At 45.3% G+C, this 20,701-nt stretch overlaps 1 protein-coding gene across 1 annotated transcript in view; it reads right to left on the bottom strand.

Annotated features, from left to right (window-relative positions):
* Nucleotides 1-9,962, bottom strand: part of ADAM12 (ADAM metallopeptidase domain 12) — a 406,064-nt gene extending 396,102 nt beyond the window's left edge. The window contains exon 1 of the mRNA XM_060098411.1: nt 9,466-9,962. Coding sequence (XP_059954394.1) covers nt 9,466-9,553 — 88 coding nt within the window. The 5' untranslated portion in view covers nt 9,554-9,962. The remainder of the gene's footprint in view (nt 1-9,465) is intronic.
* Between the last annotated feature and the right edge of the window lie 10,739 nt (nt 9,963-20,701).

Here is a 20,701-nt window from a genome sequence, read left to right as displayed (position 1 = left end):
TGAGATGTAGGGTTTTCAGTATTGAAACTGCGAAACTCCTAACAACACAGGATGGTCACTCACCTTCCCAAGGTCACATGTCAGTAGGTGACAGAGCTGATATGCAAACCACGCCAAGCTGACCCCACTGTCTGCCCCCTATACCACCATATACCAACCAATCTAAACATGTAAGGCTCGTTATAGTACAGAATACTGAAAATAGTATGGTACTGAAAATAGGATAAATAAAAATAGTCCAGCAGAACAAGGAACCCAAAAGCATATCTGTCTAGACTTGGTGTTTATCAGAAGGAGGAAAGGATTCAGTAAATGTTACTAGGGGGCTTCCCTGGTGCCGCAGTGGTTGAGAGTCCGCCTGCCGATGCAGGGGACACGAGTTTGTGCCCCGGTCCGGGAAGATCCCACATGCCACGGAGCGGCTGGGCCTGTGAGCCATGGCCGCTGAGCCTGCACGTCTGGAGCCTGTGCTCTGCAACGGGAGAGGCCACAACAGTGGGAGGCCCGCGTACCGCAAAAAAAAAAAAAAAGTAAAATGTTACTAGGATGGTTGGTTATCTTATCTATATGAGGCAAAATAGACCATGCCCTCATACAACAAATAAAAATGAGTTCCAGTTACACTAAAAGTGAACAGCAAAAAGTTAAAATTTAGAAGAAATTATAAAAATCTCTTTTGGAGCTCAGGAAAGAGAGAAGGATTTCTTAAACCACACTTAGAAAGAAAAAAATGGGCAAATAATAAGTGATCCAAAGAAGAAAAATAAAGAACAATATAAACACAGTTCTTAAGAAAAGTCTTAAAGTCTCTAGGAATCAGGAAAATACCAATAAAAACAATGAAATATTTCACATCCAGCTTGGCAACGTTTAAAAGTCTGAAAGTGCCAAGTATTGGCAAAAATATGAATAACCAGAACTCTCTAACAAGTAGGCATGAAAATGGGTGCAACCAATTTAGAAAGCAAAGTATCAATGTATATCAAAGTAGAAAACTGGCTTACCCTCCGATTCAGCCATTCATTTGTAATAGCTTCCTTAGAGCTCACGCCTGTACATGAGGAGACAGGTACAAGTATCCTTGCACCAGTGCAATATCAAAAAGTAGGGGAAAACAGATATTTATCCACACAGGAGTGTACAATTTATGGTTTAACCATTCAATTAAAAGGAATGAAGCAAGCACATGTATCAGTAAGAATAAGTCTTTAAAAGCACACTGATTTTTAGAAAAGTGAGTTGCAGGACTTCCCTGGTGGCGCAGTGATTAAGAATTTGCCTGCCAATGCAGGGGACACAGGTTCGAGCCCTGGTCCAGGAAGATCCCACATGCCGCGGAGCAACTAAGCCCGTGTGCCACAACTACTGAAGCCCGCATGCCTAGAGCCCATGCTCTGCAACGAGAGAAGCCACCACAATGAGAAGCCTGTACATTGCAACCAAGAGTAGCCCCCGCTCGCTGGAACTAGAGAAAGCCCGCGTGCACCAATGAAGACCCAATGCAGCCAAAAATATAAAAAAATAAATAAAGCAAGTTGAAGAAGTCTGTTGTATACAGTAGGGTACCATTTATATAATATTTAATAAATAAATAATATCAAATATTGATTAGAGATACATGTATATGTATAAACACACATATATATATTCTATCTACCAATTTCAGAATAGTGGCTGTCTTTTCAGAAAGAAGGTGAAGAACTGGATGGCTGGAGAGAATCAGGAGTGATTACAAATAAGCTTTAACATTTAACATATTTAAATTTTAAAAATTCTGAAGCATCTATAGTAAAACTTGGTTGGCAACAATATGGATGTGTAACTTATTCTATGTCTTTTTTTCAACTTTTACAATATTTCACATTTTGTGAAGGAATGGATAATGGGGCCAAAATTCTTTTTCATGATCAACCTCAAATTATACTGAAATTGGCTGAATAAATTATTTCAGTTTAGAAATTTTGCTTAGCTTGCCTCATTTTAGGAATACATGTATTCCATCAACCAAGGTGCAGCTGCATTTTAAGGTATAACCTAGACTCTTAAGTTCTGATGCAGGTTCCCAAGAACACCACCAAACCCCCAGGATTTAAGACAATAAAATCAGGTTCTCTGATGACATTCAAATTCATGTGAACATAGATCTCATGAGAAATGCTCCATCCTATCCTGGCTTTAATCACAAATCTAGCAAAACACAAAACAAGGAATCTTTTGGTCAAATTGCAGGCCAGTATTTACCACGCCCTGCCAAGAGAAGATGTCAGGGTATATCAACAACAGTTCTAAGAATGGATCGTCAAAAGGGATCAGGGAGGCCAATGTTTCCAGGACAGACGGAAGGTCCAGAGTTAATCCAATGAGGTTGCCCAATTCTTTAAGCAGTTGCCTAGAAACTGAGCTCTTAGTGTCACCTGGGGATGACATAAAAGCTTAAAGGATAAAAAATATCAATATGATGCTGAATTATTTGGCTTCTCCATCTCATCGATCAATTGGAGGCAAGGTATACTGAACATTAAATAAAGCACAAGGCACCAGGATGAAGAACGAGCTGGGGTAAATATAAGGACTGAAATGGCAGCTTGTCAGAAAGTATGGTATTCAAGGCACACATTTCAACTGGCAAGTAAAGTTCATTTGAATTGCGTTATCATTCCGTTTCAAAGCAAACTACGTTACAATCTCATTGCTATAAACATTATAATTATTTCAAAGATAAAGTATATAGATGACAAAATGTTTACTACGCCTAGGCTAAGACCTGGTCCCTGTCATGAGAGCGCCTAGAGATGGCCCTGCATCGGCCCCTTAGCAGACACTCAACCATCTGAAGCCACTTAGCAGACACTCAACCATCCGAAGCCATGGTTTCCTCCTCTGTAGAGTGAGGGCAATAACAGGACCAACAGCAAGATTCTTCCCCAAGGATTGAGTGAGACGGTGCGTGCAAAGACCTTGCAATAGCTCCTGGCACCAAAGCACTCAACAACTGCCTTTTTAAGTAACCGTGTGCTGGTATGAAAACTTTAGGTTTCATAAAATACTACAGAAACACACATAAAGAAACAGCTACTGCAAGGGCACAGAAACTATTTCCCAAAACATTCTGTATAGATTATATCAACTTCACTTTCTCAAACCCAGAGAGCTGATAATTAAAGGACTGCACATATTGCAAAGCCGTTTCATACAGCTTTCAGTGGGCACACAGCCAAAGGACTATAGGCCTAGCCATTTGATACAGAAGGAACATCTGAAGATGTTTCTCACACCTGTCTTTATAAATCATAGATAGTGCAGGAACAGTTTAGCTTTAAGAGGCCTCTGGAACATACTCGGATACAAAAAAAAAAAAATTTTTTTTTGCAACTGTAATGAATTCATTACAGCATCATCTACACCAGAAAGAAATATGCTTAGCTTCTTTAGATGATGTAGTTGCATTCCTTAGGGAAAAAAAAAAATCCTTACAGCTTCCACAGCTGCAACATCTATCCAATTAGGTATATGTTGACTTTGAGTATTTATAGATTTTTAAAAGAAAGTTTTGAAACATTTAAAAATGGATGTAATTTTTGTTTCCACAAGGAAGGAACAGAAAGAGGCAAATGACAAGTGAGAGAGAGAGGGGAAAAAACCGTGTCTGTATATAGAGGGCCGTGATAAAAGCCTGCGCTGACTTTTTTTTTTTTTTTTTTTTTTTTTTTTTTTTTTTTTTGCGGTATGCGGGCCTCTCACTGTTGTGGCCTCTCCCATTGCGGAGCACAGGCTCCGGACGCGCAGGCTCAGTGGCCATGGCTCACGGGCCCAGCCGCTCCGCAGCATGGGGGATCTTCCCGGACTGGGGCACGAACCCATGTCCCCTGCATCGGCAGGCGGACTCTCAACCACTGTGTCACCAGGGAAGCCCCTGGGCTGACTTTTAAATGTGCATGGCAGACTCACAGGTGTTTATCTGCACTCCCTCCTGAAAGCCTACAATATAAATAATAACATAAAAATAATTTAAAAAAAACAAAGAATTGGAGAGAAAATAGCAACAGGTAAGAGAAAGCAACAAGGCTTTAGAAGACGTAAGACAAGTGGTTACCTACTCAGCAGAGGAGAGAGAACTGGAAACCTGTTGCCTGGAGAAGAGAGAAGCCATCTAGAAGGTGAGATGGATGAGAAGAACCTTGGAAAGACTTGGAGATGGGAGGCACTGGGCACCTCTGATGGTCAGTACAGGCTGGGCTGAAAGACCGTCCAAGGAAAAGTTAGAGCTGTAGGTCCCTTGCAAAGCCAGCACAGCTAGGTGACTACCCCTCCCACTTCATCAGACAGGAGATGTATTTTCTGCAGACACTAAAGCAGAGAAATTCTGTACACAAGGATGCCCGGCATAGCTGAGAGTGAAGAAGTGTTAGCAGAGTGCCAAACTGAAAGCAAAAGGATTAAAAAAAAAAAAAAAAAAAGGCAAAGCACACTCATGGGTGAGACATCCACCTTAACCCTGTTCTACTACTCAGCTCACAGGCCGTATTAGCCAGGCTTAAGTCCTCAGCAGGAGGTTTCAAAATTCTTCTTTGGGGAAACTGACCAGCCTACGAAAAAGACAGTCAGTGATGTATGGAGGTCCCCCAACCCAGAGAAGGCCGAGCAGTTACTAAGCCCGTCTTTGAAGCACACAGAAGTTTCAATCAGCTTTGTAGTGTCTCATTGTTACATATAAACAGACAGCCAAAATAGACATTTGAAGAAAGCCAGAGACTATAACGAACAGAAGTGGGGGAGGATCTGAGAGCTGATAGTGAGAATAAAGTCAGCCAAACAATGTTTAAAAAGTAAAAGTTAATACATGCCAAGAGTTCACCGAAACCTTACATCCATTATATATATATAAAAAAGAACAGAACCTTATTTGAAAAAAAGGAATATTCAAGGAACAAGAAACATTTCTTGGAAATTAAATATGTAGTAGCAGAAATAAACAACTTGAGTAGCAGGGTTGGAAAGTGAAATTAAACAAACTCTCCCAGAAAGTTGAACAAAGAAGACAATTAGAGGATGTTTTCAGGAAGTTGGGACATTCAGCTAAGAGCAGTTTCAGAAAAAGCATGACAAAAACAGCGAGGAAGAAATCATTGAAGAAATAATAAAAGAAAGTACACTAGAACTTCACAGCATGAAAGTTCAAACAGAAAGTCCCAGTACGACTACTGATAAGAACTTAGCTAAAGCACATTATCATGAAATGTAAAAATACTGGGGATTAAGAGAAGATGATAAAAGCTTTGAGAAAGAAAACAGACTACATATAAAGGATTAACAGTCACCATGCTATCAACTTCCCAAGTGGCAATGGGCATAGAGACAATGAAGAAATGCCTTATAAAATACTGAGGAAATATGATTTCCATCTTGAAATTTTATTCCTCAATAAACTAACAATCAAAGGTGATATATATTACCACCTTTAATATATATATCAGGGGTGAAATACATATATGTGTGTATGTATATATACATATACATATATATATATAAAATTGCTGGTTTGCATATATATATTTGCGTTCAAGACACACATTCTAAACTGCTTTCTTACTCATAAAACTCTGTTTCAATTGAAACACCAAAGTATACAACTAAAAATATTTACTTTTCTATCTTCCCATGCAGCAAGCAGTGGCCCTGTGTCACAGTCTAGCCAAGAGAAAATCTGCTACAAAGGTTTCTGGAAATACTTCTATTTTCCCAATAAAATAGATTTGCTGACTCTGCTTTTTGCCTCTTTTGCCTTACTACGGCCTAGAATGCAGATACAATGCCAAAATGTACAGCAGCTATCATAAGACCATGAGGCATTAAGCATAAAAGCAAAAGCCAACATGTAAGTATGGCAGACACAAGCAAAAGTAAAAGCTCAGGTGCCTAGTAGTATCACTGACTCGCTACACCAGCTACTACACCGCTTACTTCACAAATGCTCGGGATGTAAAGATTTTTTAAAATTTGCTGTACAGTAACTCCCCTACACCCGAACCTTCAAGCTGCGAACTTTCAAAGACACGAACATGGGTTCCACTAATGTCAGATGTGAGTGAAACTGCAGCTCACCCTCCATCTCCTGTTGCTGACGATCCTTCAGCTCTACTATCTCCCACCTCCTCTCCCTCCTCCAGTCAGTAACTCTCCTTGCCTGTTCACTCAATGCCAGCCCCTGTATGCCAGCTGTTGTACTGCACTACTGTACTGTTCAAGGTACTGTACTGTAAGATTAAAAATGTTTTCTTTATATTTTGTATTTATTTTTTTAAAGTATTATTTGTGTGAAAAGTATTATAAACCTATTACAATATGGTACTATATAGCCGATCGTGTTAGTTGGGTACCTAGGCTAACTTTCTTGGACTTATGAACGCACTCCCAGAACGGAACTTGTTCGTATGTACGGGACTTATTGTGGTCAGGTTTTCTGTTACTTGCAATGGAAAGTATTTAATCATTCCTAACAAGTTATCAAAAAAATTTATCTCCCACATGCCCTTTTAGGAAGTTACTAGAAGATGTGCTCCACAAAAATAAGGCATAAACTAAAAGAAGAAAGTTATGGTGCTCAGAAAACAGGCGATCCAACACAGGAAGGAGGTAAGAACAGTTTCCAGCATCTTGGCAAGAGAGTAGTCCTGAGACAAGAGTTGACATGCAAGCCTAAAAAGTAACCAGTTCACACTGGAGCAGGAAGAAAAGGGCTCCAAGAGAGATAATACCAAGCAAAAATAAATAGTGAATAGATTACCTGATGTGTTTGATCATATTGGAAGGAGTTTACCGATTCTCACAGAGGGTTTGGAGGTAGAGATTGGTACACAAAAAACAAAACAAAATGGTAAAAAAAAAAAAAAAAAAAAGCAATTATTAGCCCTAGGAAAAACAAAAAGTTGAAAGAGGTATGAAATGGAATTACAGAACACTGTGTGGCTCAACCATAAGCAATATTTGCTTCATGGTACAAACATTAAATATTGGTTTTTTTATTATGGCGGTATTATACTGGAAAGTCAGAAAGAAGAGAAGCCAGTGTGGATGGAGTCGTGAGCATGGGAGAGAGTGGTGAGAAAGGAGATAACAGAGGAAAACAGGAAATACGTTATACTGAGGTTTGGATTTTCTTAAGAGCCCTAGGAAGCCACTGGAGAGTTTTAAACAGGAAACCAGCAGGATCCAACTCATGACTGAGACTGATGACTTTGGCTGTGGTGCTGGGAAGAGTACATTGAGCAGGGACAAGAGGGGAAGCCAGCAGATGAGTTAGGAGGCTACTACACTAGGGAGAAGAGACTCTGCAGAAGAGATCAAAAGAAGGGGAAAAAAAGCGGCCGGGGCTGGGGAAGGCCACTTGAAACAGGGGGAAGTGGGTAGATGAGAACACATTTTGGAGGTTGGTGGCTTGTGGAGGGAAAGGAGAGACTCGGGATGACTTTCTAAGTGTTTGCATGAGGCATCTGGAAAAGGCAGAGGATGTTATTACCGAGTTGGAAAGATGGGGGCACGGGGTGGAAGATGGATTCAGGAGTAGAGAGTCTGGGATCTAGGGTTCTGTTCTGGACCTGTTAGAGCTGAGATGCCAATGAAGGGTAACACGCAGAGAGACAAACCCCAAAATATGGTCTGCCTTAAACAAGTAGTAATTCCTCCCTTTTTCTTGCCAACACAAAGAAATGTTTCATTATATGCTGTGATTTGGTGCACTGATTGATTTAAAACTCGATACCGAGAATCCAAGGATAAACAAGCAGTGAATCCTGGGATATCACAGCATGTAACCCATTCTAAATGTTTAGGCTTAACCGGCTTTCTATTTTGAGTCATATCTATCCTAAGGAAAAACTACCTCTACCAAAGCTGCAGTCATAAAATAATAAGTCCTTCCTCCATGAAATAATTTCCCATTATTAGCTTGATTTAGTAAACATTTTCCTCTAAAAAAATAAAGTATTGTCCATGCTCAGTGAACTTCCGTTTATGTGTACAGAGCATGTGTCAAGTCCAAGGCCACCTCAGGCACACTTTGAGATTCTGTTTCAGTTTTTTAAAAGTTCTTTCTCAATAAATACTCAAAAGGACCCATTTGTACAAAAGTCTTTCAAAACATTTTTGACAACTATTAGTTTCACTTGCAAGTCATACAGGTTTTTAACTAAACAGTCAGCAGTATTCTTTCTTGGCATGCTCATTGCTTCTTCCTTCCTTTGAGCAATCTTTTTACTTAATCATTAATTCCCAAATTGGTCTTCATTGCCGTGTGGATTTTATCGAGAGCTGGGTTTTAGCCACATTACAGTAGATGCGGTGGGGTACGGAGGTGGGGTGGGGTGGAGGGTAGCAGTGGCAATTACAAAATTAAACGTACCATAAGGTGGTAACAGTTCGTGATTGAGGCCAGTTGTTGAAAAATAATGCCTGTCACATAGAATCACAGAAATTTAGAGCTGGAGGCCAAGGCAAGTCTTTCATTGGTAGGTCGACAGCGCCTCTAGCGGCAGAAAGACGGCGGTGGTAGTGACGGCGACCGGCAGAAACTTCAGAATTTTTAAAAAGGCACCTGCTGTTTGTTTTCTCATTGTGCAAAAAGAAAAGAGCCACAGGTACCCACTTAAGGGGATACAACTCGGGAAAACCTAGATCTATAAAACAGCTATAACAGCCACACTTTGGCTGAACGTGGAAATGAGTTGTCGCTTTATATAAGGTTGATTTAAGCGATTATTTAGCTGAGAACCTGACGGAGTGGCGGGAAACAAAGATTCTGCTCACATCTAGCCGCCACTGACAACTACGGAGGTATCCGGAATTAGAAAGAGAGGGAAAGAAAATTAAAGAAGTAGGCAAGAGAGTCCATTTTTAAAATGGAGAGCGCCGTGGAACGCCGCAGGCACACCTGCGGGCACGGGGATGGCTCACCTGCGCGGTTACTGTGCGTCCCCCCGGGTGTATACGAGGGGGAGCAGGGGTGCACAGGAAACCTCATGGAGGGCTGACCAGTCAGAGATGGGGGGATTCACTAAGGGACAGGGTAAGATGACCCGACGCGCGTCATCCCGGGCGACACGTGTAACTGTCAAGACACAGATACCCTGGCAAATGATCCCCGAGATGGGAGGACACGCGGCAGCGGCCCCGTGGCTGGGCCACCCGGGCTACGCGCTGGCGGCTTCCAGGCCCGGAGCCAAGGGCTCTCTCCTTCCCTCGGGAATTGGCACCTGGGGTGGGGGCCGCGGGGGCGGGGGTCCCCTCCGAGCCGGGAGCCCGAGCCCGGGGGCTCCGCAGCTGCGTCCCCGCGCGCCGGGTCGCGGGACAATCCCGCCACTCGGCGTTCCCCCCAGTGCGGCGCGTGGTGCCCCCGGAGGGCGAGTCCCCCAGCGGGCGGGCGGGGGCAGCGGGGGACCGGCGGGGAGCCGCCTGGGCTCGGCGACTTACCTCGGGCCGCGCGCGGCGCCAGCAGAGCCCCGGCCAGGGCGAGCAGGAGGGCGCGGGCGGGGGGCGCGGGCGGCGGGCGCGCTGCCATCGTCGCCGGCCTTCCGTGCAGCAGCAGCTCTCGGGGCCGGGCGGCGGGCGCTGCACCATCCCCCGCGGGCGCCGAGCGGGGGCCGGGCGTCCGCGGCCCGAGGGACTTCCTGCTGCGGGGAGTCAACTCCGAACCCCTCGCGCAGCGCCCGGCCGCTGAAGAGCTAGTCTAGGCTTTCATTTTTTTAAAAAAGTTTTCCCCGGCGCGTGTGTGTGTGCGTGTGTGCGTGTGTGTGTGCGCGCGCGCACGCTGTTCTGGCACGAGCCAGCCTTGACCGTTGCAATAAACGAGCAAACTGTCCGAGTTGGCCCGGGGACGAGGAAGATCGTTAGGGAGAGGAGGCAGGCCTGTGAAATGGATCCACAGCCAACAGTCACCGTTCTCATCACCACGGAACAAATTATGGTCTCCCCCGCACCCCCGCCCGCCCGCCCGCGGCGTCCCGCGGGTCCTAGAGACCGGTCAGGGGCCCCCGCCAGGGTCCCGCCCAGAGCCGGCTCTGGCCCACCCCCGGGGCGGCTCGGGGCAGGGCGCCTCCCGGGCCGCGCGCCCCGGCGGCGGCACAGACGTGGCTCGGTGGCGGCGCGGGCGTCCGGAGCGCACACATCCCCGCCCCGGGATGATGTGGCCGCGGGGCCCCGGGCGCGCGGCTGCCAAGAGCACACGCGGCTGCACCGTCCAGCTTTCCAGTCTGAGGCTGGAAATGATGACTCGGCTGCTCGCTCCCGGAACGCGGGTAGCAGGTCGGCAAGGCTGTCCGCCGCCCAGGCGGGCGTCCCCGGGCCCCGTCCCCTAAGCCCCCAAACGGACATCCCGTGCGAGAGAATGAACTTGGACCTGCAGGCACGCGACGTCTGGGCATTCTGCTTTCGATGCACTGCTTTAGGTTTTACGTTGATAGATTGGATCAAGTTTCTCCTCCATGGCAGGACCCCCAAAAAAAGCGCACGGCGATTTTCCCCAGACTTTCCTGATCGTGAGAAACGTCTGGGTTTGTCTGTTAAGAATACAGAGTCCCAGGTGCCCTCCCACGCCCTTGAAATGAGCCTCTACAGGCCGCGGGGTCGGGGGCCACCCGGTGTTTGGGAAATACCAGTGAAGTGTATGGAGGGCCTTGCCTCCCAGTCCGCGTTCTTGGCGGTCTCCTCCTCTTCTGCCTAGGAAGGCCTCAAAGAGACATAATAGCAATTTTAACAACGGGACTTGCCCTCTCCGAGACCGCGGGAAGCAGCAAGGAGAGGGCTACACAGACTACAGGAGGGGTCAAGGATGGGTGGCCCCCACCTTGTGGAACCACCATGATCCCCAGCCGTGGCCACCTATCAGAACCCTAAGGGCTAGGGAGATATTAACACCGCCACTCAGGTTGATTAGAATCTCCAGCCATGGACGGAGCCGGAATAGTTTCCAAAGCCCCAGGTGATTCTCATGTGCAGCACTGAGGGAGAACCACCTGCAGAAATCTGTCCTGTGACCTCCCACCGATTTCTGAGGGAAGCCCCATTCCAAGAGGCGTTTAGACAGCATTTGAGGGAACTCCCTTCCTCACCATCTCTTTTTACTGCAAAGTGGATTTTCTCCTATCTTCCTCCCACCCCCCAGGTTTCTGCAGTGTTCCCAAGGACCAGCTCAGCCCCTCTGAACAACGTGCAGGCCTTTTTAAAAAATAAAAAACCAAAAGCCAGAGGCACTGGCCCCAGGACCCCCTTCTCAATGCCAGGACATCTCAGCACTCCATCTGGAAGCCAGGCCTGGGTCCAAGCCCCAGTTTACATCCAGCCCTACTACTCACCCCTCTGCCTGTCCTTTCTTTGTTCATTCATTTGCTCAATCAGCAATTAGCAACGCTCTGTTAGGGACTTGGGAAACCAGATGGATGAGAAATACCTCTTGCCTTCAAAGACTCTTCTGTCTGATAGGACAAACTGATCAATCACAACTATTGAATGGTGTGAGCTGCTTACTTGGCCTCTTTAATAATCATTAGGTTGTTTGTTAACCACTATGTTATTTATTACATATTCATATAATCGGAGTATTGTGATCAAGTGCTTCCCGTGCGTTGCTTCATTTTAAAATCCTGAAGATCCAGATGAGGAAATTGCAGCGTCTAGAGGTTAAGTAGTTTTCCTGTGGTCACAGGGCTAAGAAGTAGGTCAGAGCCCACACCAGATCTATTTGCAGATGCAGCCTGTGTCTTTAGTTCTGATTTCCAAGCTTCAGGTTTAGCATCTGTTAAGTGAAAGTAAAATACAAACCTTCCAGGTGGTAGTGAGCATTAAATGAGCTAGGACACCTCCCCAAGCCTCGGGATTCCTGATGTTTGTTAAGAATTCAAATCCTTTGGCATTTACACTGGCGATCCCTCTTACAGAGGTCTGGGAAGGACAGTTTTAGCGAGTACCCAGGTGATTCTGATGCTCCTGTTCCACAGAACTTTCAGACACTGAACAAGAGAATTTTAAATGTTTCCTTTGAGATCAATGAGGGAGACTCACTCTAGGATGAGCCCAGCTGCTGGCCTCTTGAATCTTTCTGACGGGTTAAATTGTTTACTCGTAGTGGAAGTAATATGCACTGTGCACTGGACCAGGGGCTTTATACACTGTCTCTCCTAACGGTCCATTTCTTTTTCTCCTTTAATATTCAGCTCTTGACTATAGAAGTCCAATTTTTTTTAAACCTGGAAGCTGCAAAGCTCTCTCCAAAGGGCTAAATGTGCCCCCCAAGACTGTCCTTGGTTTGTTTTTGACTGAATGAAACAAAACAGTCAATGCAGAGGGGAAAAAAAGAAGGATAGGGAAGAAAATCCTATCTACTAGCCCTGGTTTCTCAACCTTCTAATCCACCATCTCTGTGAAGCAAGGAGCCTGGGCTGACACTCTATCCATAATGACTTCATGACCCTCAGTAACAGCCAGCTAGGCAGAGGGCGGATCCCACGTCCGGCAGATGGCCGGCCTCCGGCCGGGAACTCTGCCTCTGCCCCCGCAGGAAATGGAAGCTGACATGGCATTCAGTACTGGATTGCTGGGTAATGGCATGAGGTCAGAGGCCAGGGTCTGCTCATTAAAATTTCAGATAGATGGTTTGTTGTCTTTTCCTTTCCAGAAAAATTGACCTTTGCAATACCGTTTCCTGTGTGCTATTTTTGCTCCACAGCCTGGGCATTCACAATGAACAGGGCACTTATTTCTCACCCAAGCTCCCATTTAGCTCAATCTGCTTTGAGTCCAAGCAGGTGAAAAAATGGAGGCAAGTGTTCCTAAGGCAGGACGTTACAGGCAGCGCCTCCTGATTTCTGCTGTAAGGGAAGGGCCAGCCTCCTTGCCGCTCTACCTAGTGATGGAGCTGCAGGCACAGGCTCGAAAAACCGCTTTTATCTCTCCAAGCACGGTTCCCAAGGCTTGCTGCAAAAGTAAACAAACACAATCGCCCCATGATTAAGATTCTTGGAAATCGCTTTAATTCCATCTCTTGGGGAGATTGAAACTCATGATCCTCTCAGCCTATAATAACATGAAGTCCACTTTTGTTTTCTTAGATCTTCTCACTTCAAGAGCCTATGCCTTCACCTCTAGAAACTTGCCCCCAAAGAGCCTCCTTTGGACAGATTAACCCCTCTTGGCTCTGATACTTTCATTATTGCACAGAATCGGTGCTTAAGTAGCCCATCTGAACTCCAAAGGAACAATGCTCTTGGGTGGGGGGCGGATCAGGGACTCAAGGATGCTCAAGCTAGAAGGGACATGGAAGGTCACTTAGGCTGGCTCCCTTCCCCCATCTATACTTATCTGTGTCACCCTGTCAACTAACCATCCAACTTCCCCTTATGTGCCTGTGGTATGGAACTCATTACCCCCCAGGAGAGCCCATTTTAAGTACTGCAACTGATTGACAACACCCAAGAGGAACAGAGAGGCACGTGGCCAAATTGCCAGCTGCTCAGATAGCCCCTTGGCTGCACTGGTCCCTCCACTCCCACCATCACTAGGCCAGGCAGAATGAAATGACAGTACTTGGAGAAAGGCAAACAGGGAATCTCGAAAACAAACATAACTCACAACAAGAATGACCAAATGGGGCTACCCTGGTGGCGCAGTGGTTGAGAGTCCACCTGCCGATGCAGGGGACACGGGTTCGTGCCCCGGTCCGGAAGGATCCCACATGCCGCGGAGCGGCTGGGCCCGTGAGCCATGGCTGCTGAGCCTGCACGTCCGGAGCCTGTGCTCCACAACGGGAGAGACCACAACAGTGAGAGGTCCACGTATCACAAAACAAACAAACAAACAAATAAATAAATAAATAATGACCAAATATTTGTAGATCCTCCTTCATTCAAGAAATAAAGGTTCATCTCCTTCCTTTTTCCTGCAGGCTGGGCTTAGACACTCATTCTAATAAATAAACTAGGGCCAAAGTGACCATGTGTGAGTTTTGAGACAAGTCCTGAAAGGCATGAGTGACCCAAATCACTCACTGGTGGTGGGGGGAAACCAGCTGCTGTGTGGTGAGGACACTCAGGCAGCCCAATGGGGAAGAAATGAAATGAGGAACTGAGGTCTCCAGCTATCCGCCACACCAGCGCACTGTCTTGGAAGTGGATCTTCCAGCCCTGGTGGAGTTTTCAGATGACTGTAGCCCAGGGTAGCAACTGACTGCAGCCCCCAGAGAGCCCCTGAGGCAAACCCATCCAACTGAACTGCTCCTGAATTCCTGACCCACAGGAACTGCATGAGATGATGACTTTTTGTTGTTTTGAGCCACTAATCTGGGGGGTAATTTGTTATTCAGCATATGCATCTTTAATAAATGCATATTTAATAAAACAAGCATTCCATTACTATATTTTTTCTAGCTTCCAAGGATTGCTGATAATTTCAATAACAAGGGAACCTCCCTTCTTGTCTTTGAGCTTTGAATAAGAGTTATAGATAGGGGGGCCATAGGTCCCAGTTTTGTCCTAGCATAATTGTCAGTGACGCCCCCCATTCACTTTTACAAGGGTCCTGGTTCACTAACACAATTGCCCTGTCATGCTATCGGTAGATACGTATGTCTTCTGTCTGGCGTTTTGGGGGCAGAAAGGGGAGACAGGCACATAAGCTTCATCCTACATCTTGACTCTCCCTTCTATGAACTATGGTTGAATGAGGGACTGAACGCACAGTGATGGATAGCACACCTAAGCATGCCAACAGTGATGACAGCCAGAGCAAGCTCTCCAGCTGTATGGAGTTTCACAAGGTTCTCCGAGTATTTTCACTACATGGTTGGCCAGTCACGCAGTGATCTGATCTAAACTGCCACTGCCGGAAGCTGTAAGACATTTTTTACCAGGTGCCAAAGAACTCGCAGGCATTTGCTGTTGACTGTATTGTGAACATATCAATGAGAAAATGTGATGAAAGGTCATGGAGGAAGAGACCCACCAGAGAAAAGCAAAGATGCTCCCACTGTCCAGGCTGGCCACTCACTTGTCATCTGAAAAGATGCCTGGGCTCCCGGAAGCCAGGAGAGCTGGGATTTGGGGTGGGGGACAGTGCTTTGGAGACAAGCCAGGGCCTCCACACCTCCATGTCTGCAGCAGGTTTTCTCCCTGGGGAGGCCAGCTTTATTGTACAATAACTCCACGGGAGCCCACTTCCAAGGCACACAGACATTTATGAAACCCTTCTTTACCTGATCTCTCCTGGGGCAAATTAGGCCATTTGCCTCTCATTCTGTGCTCTTGAAATTGGGGAATAACGGGCCAGCGGCCCCTCTTCACGTATTTGAATGCAGTTCCCATTTTGTCTTTACTGTTTTAGGCACATCAACCCCAATTTCTTTAACTTGCCTCTTGGGTCCTATTCTTACTCTCTTTAATCATGTTTTTTTTGCTCTCTTTTGGATCCTCTCCAGTTTCTTGATTTCTCTTAAACTGCGGAGGCCAAATGTGCCCACGGAGCTCCAAGAAGGATCTGCATGGGGTCGAGGGAAGCAGAGGGCGGGTTTCCTGCATCTGGTTTATTGGGCAGAGCAGGGCGTGTCTCTCTGTAGTTGAGACTTTTAACTTCTCTTCGGAGGCCTGGACTGGTTTCTACTTTGGGGCAAAGGAGCAATTCTGGGTGGCTCTGGGGAGGCTGGCTACTCTGATTCCGGTGTGTTTGGCCCTCCATCCCTCCATCCCTCCATCCATCCATCCGTCCCCTGCACGGCTCCGCTTCTTCACCGTAGCTATTTCAGTCCACTTCCTAGACCCCCTTCCCACGCTGCTTTGATGGACACTTTCAGGCAGGGCTCTTGTCTGCCATTCACTTCTTGATGAACTCGGGCAGAAAAGCCAACTCCAGTTTCTAGAGCCTGGGGTCCATTTTTCCTCCTGCACTAAGCTCCGGTCTAGGGTCTGATGTCACTTCAGTTTTTAGCAGTTACCAGGCATTTGACATTTTTCATTACCATCACATCCTGACTCAGCAGGTCCCCCGTTACCATCAGCCTACCGACACCTATCAGTGGGGAAAGTACACCACTGCCTGCCTGGGTCTAAGCATTGCTGGCATTCCTTTCCCTCCACTATTCTGAAGCAATACTCACAAGCAACTTTTCAGCTTTCTTTGTCCTCGGATGGGCTGAAAAATAAAGAAAAGAAGTTGAGCAAACATCCCCAGAGCTCCTTCTCTATCCTGTGCAGGTTAGGGAGACAGACAACGGCCCCCATTCTCATGAGCCCCTAGCCGGTGATGCAGAGAAGACCTAAAATGATCACAACAGACAGCATCTGTCCTGCACCTACTTGCCCCAGGCCTCCAGGATCTCATCAACCCTCAGCAAATCTTGCTAATTACTCTTCTTTTAAAAGAGGAAACAGAGGCTCCGGAAAGTGACTTGTCCACAAATGCAAAACTTGAAAGGGGTACAGCTGGGATTGCACACTGGGTCCTTCAGACTCCAAGGATCCCCTGTCTCCTTTCCTCCCTGCTGATTCTGGCCCAAAACACAAGTCATATCTGACCCCTTCCTTTCTCTCTCCCTCAACCACATCCTCCTAATTAGTTATCACCTCCTGTTCGTTCAACCTCAGAAATCCGTTCTGAGTCTGACCCCTCCACCCCCTGCCCCTGGGCCCCAGGGTGGGGGAATCATGGTACCTCCCTCAGTGAGCGTCACAGGCTCCTGGAGCGGGTCTGCTGTCATTCTATTTTTAAATGAAAGTGTCATACGATATCACTTATATGCAGAATCTAAAAAAAATGATACAAATGAACTTATTTACAAAACAGAAACAGACTCACAGACATAGAGAACAAGCTTATGATTACCAAAGGAGAAAAGTTGGGGGGAGGGATAAATTAGGACTTTGGGATGAACATATACACACTACTATATACAAAATAGATAACCAACAAGGACCTACTGTATAGCACAGGGAACTCTACTCAATATTCTATAATAAGCTAAATGGGAAAATAATTTGAAAAAGAATGGATATATGTATATGTATGGCTGAATCGCTTTGCTGTACACCTGACACTAACACAACATTGTTAACCCACTGTACTCCAATATAAAATAAAAGTTAAAAATAAAATAAAAAATGAACATCTGACAACCTTCACTGGATCCTCATTGCTTTCAGTAATATATTGAGTCTCCTTCCAAGACCATCTGGGATTTGACCACAGACAGCGGTCCTAGCGCCATCTTTCTCCTACCCCTGATACACAGCCCCATTCTTCAGCCACATGGGACTGCTCAACATTTGAAAAGTGTTTGACCCTGCACGGTTTTCCATATGCTTCTCTCAATGTCAGAATGTTCTTCTCCCCCTTTCTACCAACTGATTCATTGTTCAAGGTCCAGAGAGGTGCCATTTCCTCTGTGTTGTCTTTTCTATGACTCCAGACAAATGGGGACCTTCCTCTTTTTGCTTGCATAGTTCTGGGGATCCACTGCTGGCATTATTGTTGTCTAAGCTTGCCCGCCTTACCAGACAGGGAGCCCCTTGGCAGCTGGCCTCCTTCACTGGCTCACACCTGATATGCCCAAGCCCAGCCCCGAGCCTGGCGAAGAGATGGGACAGCAATTTCTGGTCGAGTAGATAAATGAGCCAGTGTGTGACCACGTTCCCACCTGGGTCTTTACTACTTTTCCTCTCTATACGGCTTTCCACTCCAGGCTCAAGAACAGTGATTCCCTGCAACTGTATTTATTGCTGAGGTCTAAGAAGGTAAGTAGGCAATATTTCATTTCTTTCCCAGCCAATAACCAGCATCTCCCAATAACCTTTATAATTATTCCAGTTAAGACCCATTACCATTGCAAATCAAGTTAGATCTGATTTCCACAGAGCTTAGCAATCTGCACCAGGACATGGTTTGTTTTCTAAAATCTTCGATTTTTAACTAAGTCTTTTACTTCTGGTACTATTTTCAATTTAATAGAAACAAAATAAAACTCTCTTAAAACTCCCAACAACTTCAAACTGTGTTTTGTTCTGGTAATCAGACAATGGATAAGGATTGTGGTTACTTGGAGATATTGCCAACAATGGAAAAAACAAGAGCATGAGTCAGAATAATTTAAAACCAGCAATGTGTGTTGGTAATAATTCAGAAAGTCACATGGAAGAGCCTGGGTCACAAAATCAAATTTGATGGTTTTTTAAAAATCATAATCTCATATATTAGAGAGCCCCCTTGCACCTGGGAGAGTGCCAAGAAACCTTACAAAACCTAGTCTTGGGAAAGCAAAATCCTGCACCATCAGGAAAATGCTGTCTCTCTTGGGACAGGATGTAGACAGTCTCATGTGCCGTATGGAAAAATGAGCCACCGTTGTGAGGAAGCAACGTATCGTTAAAGAGGAGACCATTGAAGTAAGGTAAAAGCCATTCCTGCAGCCTAATCCTTTAGGCTCCTTTCCAGCAGCACAGAGGGAACTGCAGCATCGCTCTGGGCGGGGGTGACGTGAGATTGGATTCTGTGTCCAGCTGCAGTGCCTCGGAATACCAGAAGCATTACCCAGCAGTATGGTTTTGCTATTCAAAGCCAGCTACTTCCCTACCTATCCACAGAGGGGGAAAAAGTCCCCTGCTTCTTCATCCTCAGGCAGCATGCTGTCCCCAAGCCTAGAGTGGGCTTTCTAATGACCATTGGGCTTAAATCTACCATCTTGGTCCCGATGACCAGCACCCATGATCTCCATCCTAGAGGTGGCCAACCTGGAAAAGAAAATGCATGAGGTCAGCAAAGGTACAATAGAGTATCTGATGTCCCCCTCCCCACAAATGGTCCTTTAGGCATTATCAGAGCAGGTACCAGAGGTCTAAACATGCAGTCTTTCCGGAGCTGAGCCCCACTTCCTTCTTCTGCTTAGATTTATAGCAATTGACCTATTTTACAGCTCTTTTACTGACCTACTTCTGAGTCCTATTTTGGAAAGTGGCACAAAATTTCTCAGATCCCTGGTAAAGAAGAAGACGAAGAAACATATGCATAGGTGCACATGTACACACCCCCCAGAAATCAAGGCTGCAGTAATTTTCCTCAAAAGAGCGTTTTGTTTTGTTTTTTTAAACTTGTCAGAAAGCACTTGAAAAGTGTCAACAGTCCTTTCAGAAGTAAAACAATATATAAGTTAATATATTAGATGCTTATTTTCTGGTAAAATACCTATAAGGTAACCTCAATGGCTGCTGATGGAAAGCCTCATCTTAAAGATGCCAGGAACTGATGTGTTAGTCCAGGAGACTGGGTGATAAATGGCCCCCTACAATCGCCCCTGCTTAAGGCCACTTTATCGGAGGTTGCATATCTGAGTTGTAACCCCATGGTTAGCTGCTGGGATAAAAATTGCCTATCTTTTTTATAAGAGAGAATTATATTCTGGATAGCAGATGACCAGACATCCAGTCAGTCCTCAAGTGCTAGTTATAGGTCTACCAACAATGATGCTATGAGAACGGCTATTATCATTTATTGAGCTCTTCTTATAACCAAACACCTCACACATATCATTTATCAACTTTCATATTACCCTGTGAGGTATATTTTAGTTTCCCATTTTACAGATGAAAAACGAAGGCTCCGTAAATATTCAAGACCTCACAACTCCTAAGTAGTAAACCCAAACGAGGCCTCAAAACCAGGTCTGCCTAATTCCAGAGTCTGCATTTTCTTTATCTAAACCAGATTGTCTCTTATAAAAGCAGATTCCACTGAGATTTGGACTTAAATCCTGTGATCATCCCACTGCCAGTAAGCCTTTTGGTTTCTGTCCCTTTTCACCTATAAAATGGGAATGCTCTTTAACTTTGATTGATTTTTAGGTCAATTAAAAATGGAAAGATATTAAATGCAATGTGGTATCCTGAGTCTGATCCTGGAACAGAAAAAGGACATTAGTGGAAAAATTAATGAAATTTGAATAAAGTCTGGAGTTGAGTTAACAGTAACAAAGCAACGTTGGTTTCCTGGCTTTGCCAAATGTACCATGTTATTTTAGATGTTGACAATAGGGGAAACTGGTAAAGGTATACGAGAACTCTCTGTACTATCTTTGCAACTTTTCCGTAAATCTAAAATTATTCCAAAATTAAAAATTTTTTTAAAGGAGGGCATCTAAATAAATAAAACAATTAAAAATCAGTTGTTCTTCCTTTGTGGTTTCTGATTGTTGACATTTGCACCACGTATTATTTATTGTAGGCTGAACAGACATGTGGACTAACATTCTCCAATTATATATCAATGCATTAGGATTAATAAATTCGTTTAAATAAATCTATTTAAAAGTGCTACTGAATGCAATGAAGTTTTTTTCCTTGTTTATTTTCTTAATCAATGAATGCCCAAAGTGGAACTACTAACCAATGTTAACATTTTTAACATTATAAAGTGGTGTCAAGAGCTAAGTGGAGGGCTTCCCTGGTGGTGCAGTGGTTAAGAATCCACCTGCCAATGCAGGGGACACGGGTTCAATCCCTGGTCGGGGAAGATCCCACATGCCATGGAACAACCAAGCCCGTGCTCCACAACTACTGAGCCTGCGCTCTAGAGCCTGTGAGCCACAACTATTGAGCCTGCGTGTCACAACTACTGAAGCCCATGTGCCTAGAGTCCCTGCTCCGCAACAAAGAGAAGTCACCACAATGAGAACCCCACG

Source organism: Mesoplodon densirostris, chromosome 1, assembly GCF_025265405.1.
Source record: "Mesoplodon densirostris isolate mMesDen1 chromosome 1, mMesDen1 primary haplotype, whole genome shotgun sequence".
Lineage (NCBI taxonomy): Eukaryota > Metazoa > Chordata > Mammalia > Artiodactyla > Ziphiidae > Mesoplodon > Mesoplodon densirostris.
Note: the sequence above shows the minus strand (reverse complement) of the source record. Positions and strands in the feature narration are given on the sequence as shown.